The 7,587-nt window shown below is 54.9% G+C and overlaps 1 protein-coding gene across 1 annotated transcript; it reads right to left on the reverse strand.

Annotated features, from left to right (window-relative positions):
• Window positions 1–215: 215 nt before the first annotated feature.
• On the reverse strand, window positions 216–7,587 carry Nudt14 (nudix hydrolase 14). The gene is made up of 5 exons (XM_021179333.1): window positions 7,441–7,587; window positions 4,695–4,738; window positions 4,210–4,274; window positions 3,782–4,019; window positions 216–534 (listed from the first exon to the last, which is right to left on the reverse strand). Exons 1-5 carry the CDS (start codon window positions 7,519–7,521, stop codon window positions 294–296), a joined length of 669 nt encoding a protein of 222 aa, XP_021034992.1. The 5' UTR covers window positions 7,522–7,587; the 3' UTR covers window positions 216–293.

Raw genomic sequence — 7,587 nt, forward strand, 5'->3', positions numbered from 1 at the left:
GACATCCAAGGCTAAACACCTAGCCTGGTTCCCTCATGAACTGGCTACTGTTTGACAGTACCCCCAGGCTTGCTGTGCTAGCCCGCTGACAGCCATCTGCCTCCCAGAGCACCACCAGAGGAGGACCAGAGGGTTTCTATGGAGACCTTGCTACCCTCCCAAGACACAGTGCCTCCTCACCCCAGGTCACAGTGCTCAAAGCCAGCAGACATCAGTACAACTTGCACAAGCTTTATTGGGTGTGCAGGGCAGGAGGATGAGTGGATGGGATAGGCCTGTCCAGCCCCAGGGTCTCACTGGAGATTCAAATGGGGAACCACCTGGCTAAAGAACCAAGAGATAGCATAGATAACCCCGAGAGTCTTGGGGATGTCAGCATTGTCTGCAAAGGCCTGGGCGTCATCCAAATTCAGATGGATCACTTCGATGAGTTCTCCCTCCTCAGCCAGCCCTCCACCAGGCCCGCCTCGTTGGGCATCCGTCACCTCCGCGTAGAACATGGTCTGCCTGGAGCTAGTCAGTCCTACTCCAGACCTGTCAGGTAGGACAGGGACTGCTGAGAGACCAGTGTGGCCCTGCCAGACACCCTGCTTCCATGCTTCCCACTCTGCCTTTCTGGTGATTAGAACTCTGTGTATCTTCACCCTTCCCAAATACCACTCCCGGGGCGGGGGCGGGGGGGCATGTCCACGAAACATGCCCCCTGCAGCAGGCGAACCTCATGCATGTTGGGTATGCCAGCTATCATATGGCAGAGGTAGGCATCAAGGGCACTAAAATGATTTTTGAGATGAATTTGATAACCGGGCTAGAGAGGTGGCTCAGCCACCAGTGGCTCGGCTCATCATCAAACTGTCAAGATAAATATGACATCGGACACTTAGGGGAACACACAAATGTCAGAGGCACCTTACATATATCTTGGACCTAGGACCTGTTTGGCTAGCTGACTGAATTCATCCTGAGGGAGATACACGGGTAGGCCTGGCCTAATCAGGTGAGCTCACAAGACAGCTTCATGCTCACAATCTAAAGAGCTCTGGCACTCTCTGCTAGCACAGAGACCAGACAAGCTGCTGTGTTGTAAAAAGACGTGTGGCAAGGACCTGCAGGCATTGCTAAGATCTGAAAGTGGTTCCCAGCTATCAGCTAGTCAGGAAGTGGCCTCTATCCCATAGCCACAAGGACCTGCTACCTTTGCACCTGGACAGATTGTGGATGTGGCAGGTGTCTCTGAATGCAGCTTATAAGACCCTACGTGGAAGATCAGGGACCTTGGACACAGACTGTGCATATACAGACGCCATGAGGTCATAAGCAAGTGGTATTAGAGTCTGTGATAGGCCCTGCGGATCTGTTAGGCCCCTGCCCATGTCTCCTGTGCCCAACCAGGGCCTCTGACTTCCATAACTGCTAAGCCCAAGCCAGTTCTATCCATATCAGGTCTTCTGATTGCCTGGGGAGCCATGGACTGGATGTGGTGGTAGAGGTAGGGAATCTCACAGCAGGGCAGTTCACGGAGGCAGGAACAAGCTGGAAATACTCAAAGCCTCCCAACTCCCATCCCAGACTGACCATGCCCAGCTATCTCTTTATCCCCACAGACCCCTACCGGATAACCCATTTTTCTAGTAGCCATGGCTATACCTGTCATAGAAATCAGTGCCCGGCCTCAGTTTCCCTAGCTTATAAGGGAGACAGCTCCAGCATGTGGTCTGATCAGGCTAGACGCTCCCTCCAGCCTAGGCTGATTCTAATCTCATTTATATCACAAGGTAACAATAGGCACTGGGCTTCCCTGGGTGGGCCTAGCCATCTATGGCTTACCTCTGGGGCCTCAGGCAGGGAAGTAGTTAGGGGGTAGGCTCTGGTCTGTTCAGTCCCCATAAGGGCCACAGGGACAGGTGCTCTGATGTCATTCAGCCTTACCCTCAATCTTGCTTCCACACAGCCAAACCCTCCTCCTCCTCAAAGTATAAACATGAATGAGATGTTCAATGTTCCAAACACTCACTGCTCTCTAGTATCTTCTTCAGTCAGGATGCAGCCAGAGGCCCTGCCTATGAAACTTCTCAAATGTCAGCCAGACAGACACAGACACACACACACAGACACACACCACAGAGACACACACATATAGAGACACACACACACACAAGACATATACATACACACACAGACACACATACAGACACACACACACAAGACACATATATACACACACAGACTCACACACACACACAGACACCACAGAGACACACACATACACACACACAAGACACATACATACACACACAGACACACATACAGACATACACACACAGACACACACAGAGACACATACACACATACAAACACAAAGACATACACAGACACACACACAGACACCACAGAGATACACACAGACACACACAGAGACACATACACACATACAAACACAAAGACATACACAGACACGTACACAGACACATACACAGACACGTACACAGACACATACACAGACACACACACACAGACACCACAGAGACACACACAGAGACACACACACATACACACACAGAGACACATACACACATACAAACACAAAGACAGACACGTACACAGACACATACGCAGACACACACACAGACACCACAGAGACACACACACACATACAGAGACACACACATACACACACAGAGACACATACACACATACAAACACAAGACATACACAGACACACACACAGACACCACAGAGACACACACAGACACACACAGAGACACATAGACACATACACACATACAAATACAAAGACATACACAGACACACACACAAAGACACACACAGAAACACACACAGACACACACACAAGACACATACACACACACACAGAGACAGACACCACAGAGACACACACAAACTTTCCTCCTGCCCTCTGTCCCTGTTTGTCCCCCACACAGGCCACACTCTTATCATGGTCAGGTTTCTTAGATTCCCCTGGCCCTAAACACCTCCATGTTGGAAGCTGAAGGATTCAGGCATCACTGGCTGTCCACATGGAGGATACAGCATAGGGTACAGGCCAGCCCTTCAGAAGTAAGATAATGAACACCCTGGATCCAACATGGCCCAATCACAGCTTGGTGTTACAGAGTGAGGTCAGCAGGGATGGAGGCAGGAGGGCCCTGGCTGTGTTGAGTGTGCCAGGAGAAAGGTGGCAGGGACTCTGGTCCTTCTTGGTTTTAGGGGGTGGGGGGTGGTCAGAAGTACACAGCCTTGTTGGGGGGGGGGAAGGTCCTTTGCACCATAGGACCTTCTTTCTGCCCTCAGACCTCAGCAGGGGTCAGGAATCCACACAACATCCTGAGGCAAGGGGTGGCTTTGCATCTGAGGACCGCAGCCCTGGTTGGCTGCCTGAGGGAGGCATGAGTGGCTGGCACCTGGGCTTCAGTAGGGGTAGCCCCTCCTTCTTCTCCTCCCCAGGACTTGTCCTTCCCTCATTCCTGAGAACAGAGCTGTGACTCACCCCACCCCCAGCGCCCGGTGCTTAATCCCACAGGAAGTGGGGCATCTGTCGACAGCAGCTGCCACCCGGAGCCCAACCCCACGTGGCTGGGGCTGCAGGGTAGGGGCACAGGGTTAGCACACTCCAGAACCAGCCCAAGCACCCCAGGTCTGGCCCAGCCTAGGAGCCGAGGCATGGTCCACCAAGCCTCTTCCAGCCTCATGCCTGTATACCCTCTGGGGCAGGGTTCTCACCCACTCCCTGGTAGCATTCCGCCCCGCCACGCCTCCTTACATGTATGTGGCAACTCTGCGCAGATCGGTGGGGACCAGGCGATAGCCGCACTCTTCCCAAGCCTCCTTGCAGGCTGCCTCTTCCAGTGAGAGCCCAGGCTGGTCCACAATACCGGCACAGAGTTCCACCATCACTCCCGCTGAGCCAGGCAGTGCTTGCTGAAGTTCTTGGGGCTGGTCCTGGTTCACAGCTGTCAGGGACCCTGGGAAGTGACGCTCTACCTCGCCTGCATATACAGCTGGTATGGGGGGGAGCACAGCCACATGGTGGTCACCTCAGAGTAATCTATTCTAGGCCAGGCATCTCTTGCTGGACCTCAGTTTCCCCTGTAGCCACCACTGCACCAGCATCCAGAGCCTCAGGATCAAGGGCCTGAAAGCATGCTACAATTCCCCAGCCCTGATTCTTGTCTGCCCAGCTGGACTCACCTGGCCGGAACTGTTTCACCAACACCAGGCTTCTCTGAGAAGAGTTGAACATGAGAATAGTCACACTGTGTGGGGAAACACACTCAGTAAAGACACACACCCCTCTCCCCAGAGCCCTGGTTCCCATCCTCCTAGTCTCTCTCTTTCATTGACAGGCCTTGCTCAGATGGGAAGACCACACAGTCAGGCTAGGGCCCTGACCTTATGTTCCAGCTTACAGGATAGGGGCAGGGGAGGCAACATATTGGGCAGTTGGGGAAGTGGAGGCCCCTGCTGGCCAGTTTCCCAACTGTCACACCCCTATGCTCTGCATCCTGAGGAGTAAGATCAGATCTTACCAGGAGCCTGCCACCGGGGGGCCTGGTGTCCCCAGCTACTAGCCACCAGGCCTCAGGGACATAAGAACCAGAGACTGGGCTGAGGTGGGAAGTGTCTGAGGAGCAGAAACTGGGGAGTTCCCCAGTGGTCAGGCCAGCCCCTCTCACCTGTCATGTGTCTTCATAAAGTCCCAGGACTTCTGGACACCGTCCTAAAAGAGATAGGGCAGCAATCAGGAAGGGTGAGCGGCTGCCAGCAACAGATGGAGGTGCACGGGCCAGACAGACCCATCAGTAGCAGCTCCCAGCAGGGAGGCCTGCTACCTGCCTACGCCCTTCAGGAATGGGGACTTGTAGCAGGTGGAGGTGGAGGAGATTGCCCGGGAGGTCAGGATAGCCTAATGTTCTGGGAAGGGTAAGGCAGAAAACCCGGGCAAAGGGCAGGAAAGGCATTTCGTGAGGACAAAGGACTACAGAGACCTGTGCGGCCCGCCACCAAGTGTGGGAAGGCGCTAAGAGGATAACAGGGAGAGCAGATGTGATGCCCTTAGGCAGGGCAGGGAGGATTCCAGGCAGGCAGAGCAGAAGTCGCGTATACATGGCCGAAGCTCCTGTGGGCCACTGGACAGCTTACACTTGCAGTTGTGGATCTGCACATGTCAGATGGACGGTAAGTACTTGCCCCACCCTGTTTCAGGCTCATGCTATCTCTTACACATCCCCTAGTCCTGCCGCTCCTGTACGTAGGGTAGCACTCAAGAAATAGCTAAGGTGGGCCCCGCGGTATTGGGCAGCCAGAAAGGATGTCATCGATGCTTTGTATACAAGGTTAGGTTAGGGTGAGGATCCCATGGTCCCCACCATCCAAATGCCACTTGGAAAGACAGGCTGTCTCTGGGGGCTGAGCCAGCAGAGACATTCCTCCCTGAAGGGTCTCTGCAGGTGGGGCTGGACCTATCCACCCCTACCCCCACCTGCTTAGTCCACCGCTGGGTCATTCATGAGCACAGGCTAGCTCACCACAGATGCAGGGGCTCCAACCAATCTGCATAAAAAGACAGGGGCCCGGGTCCCAGAGACAGTGTGTTGCCAGGCAACAAAGAGGGAGGACACTGAGGAGAGAGCCACAGGGCTTCCTCAGGAGGAAAAGGGTACTGCTGTCAATGACGGGAGAGTCTCACAGGTAGAGGTCTCAAATCAGAAAGACTGACTTGAGCCTGCAGGCAGAGATATCCTGAGAGGGTAGCAGCAGCCTGGTTTCCAGGGGGAAAAGAGAGCCAATGTCCTGGGCAGGGCAGGCTGCCCAGGAGGCCGTTGAAGCACCACCTTGAGAGGCGAGCCCAGGCCTGCCCAATATCCAGCCACCTAGGCAGGCTCCAAAGAAGGCTGCCCGCCCAGGCTGCAGTGAGCCTGTCTTACCTACCCCCACAGCTTTCCTTCGGGGGGGGGGGTCACCCTAGGTGATTTACAAGGACCCTCTTGACTCAGGACCAAACACTTTGTCAGAGCTGTGAGTAGTAGGGACAGAGAAGCTGACATCGGCCTTGGGAGGGAGAGACAGTTCTAGAATGTAGCAGTGGGCACATTCTATACAGGGGCCACTGCTGCTTTGGAGCAGTTAAAGGTTGCAGACCCCTACAATGGCAAACACAGCCCAGCCCAGTATCCTTCAGTTCCCGAGGAAATACCGCCTACCCCCCACCCCCACCCCCACCCCCACCCCCACCCCCACCCCCAGCTATGACTATGGCTATGGCGGGCGCTGCCTGCTCAACTGAGCTCTGGTTACCAATGCCATCAGCGGAAATGTGCTGGTGGGATGCCAGCCAAAGCTGTAAAGCCACCCCACGGCACTTCCCAGGAAGTGAGGGAGAATGAACCAGCCTGGACCATCCACTGCCCACCAGAACCCCAGATCCTGGGTAAAAGAGCCACATGGCTACCCCCATGTCACCAGCCAACAAAAGGGAAAAGGAGTGTGACCCCCCCTTCCCCCCCCCCCCCCCCCCGTCTCTACCCTTTGTTCCTCAACTGAACCCAATTGCTCCCTCAAGCCTGTATTACTACCTCACTGCACTCTGGGAGAAGAATTCCCTAGCCTAGTGGGTAGGTGGAAAGGACCTCCACACAGCAGACACACCAGAGGCAAGGGAATTTGCAGGCTGGAGGCCACAACACTGGTGAGAGAAATGGAGTGGGAGAGCTGGGCAAACGCCAAGCCCTGGGCGGTCTGATCTAAGCTGAAACTCAGTCAGGGCTACATTGATCAGGTCAGGAAAATTGTGTATCAGACAGCATAGAGAATGGAAATGGGCAACGCGTGCCAGGGGCCTACTAGACAGGGCCATGCAGAGTAGAGGAGAAGGAAGAACCACGGGATAAGACGAAAGAGAAGAGGCAGCAAGTAGGTTCAACAAATGTTTTCTGTGTGCTTACTAGGTGCCCAAAGGTGCCATGTGAGATAGCTATGTATGGCCCTGTTGTTCTGGGAGACACCTGGGAGCTGCGAAAGGCTGAGTTGAAGAGGTTTCTTGGTGACGGCAGACTTTCTGTTAAGGCTTGAAGGAGGAGCTAGAAAGAAGGCGCAAAGGAGGGTATCTGCAATTGTGGGGTTCCCCAAGAGTTCTTCCTGCCCTGATACCCAGAGTAATCAATGGGTCTAACTGCATAAAAGTATCGATGGGCGGTCAGAAATGGAGGGCCAGTCAAATCTTCCTTAGGAAAGAGCGATTCTCTTCGCATGTCCTTCCTTGACCATTCCGGGTTGACCGACCGGCGGTCAGGACGGCAGGAGGGCGGAGCTCAAGCGCTGAGAATCTGCTCAGGGCGGAGTCGTGAGCTCGGGGGCGGGGCCAGGGCCGCAACGCGGGGGGGCGGGAGGCGAGCGCGGAGACACGCGAGTGGGGCGGATCACCTGGCGGTAGTGCAGCGTGAAAGGCCGCAGGTAGGGCGAATGGGCACAGAGGCCCACGGCCACCCCGTCGATGCGCTCCATGGTGGCGCAGAGTCTTCCGCGGATCGAAGCCGGCGGGCGCGTCTACGCACTTCTGGGCATGCCCAG

This window comes from Mus caroli, unplaced genomic scaffold (assembly GCF_978045245.1).
Source record: "Mus caroli unplaced genomic scaffold, Mus_caroli_1 scaffold_14, whole genome shotgun sequence".
Lineage (NCBI taxonomy): Eukaryota > Metazoa > Chordata > Mammalia > Rodentia > Muridae > Mus > Mus caroli.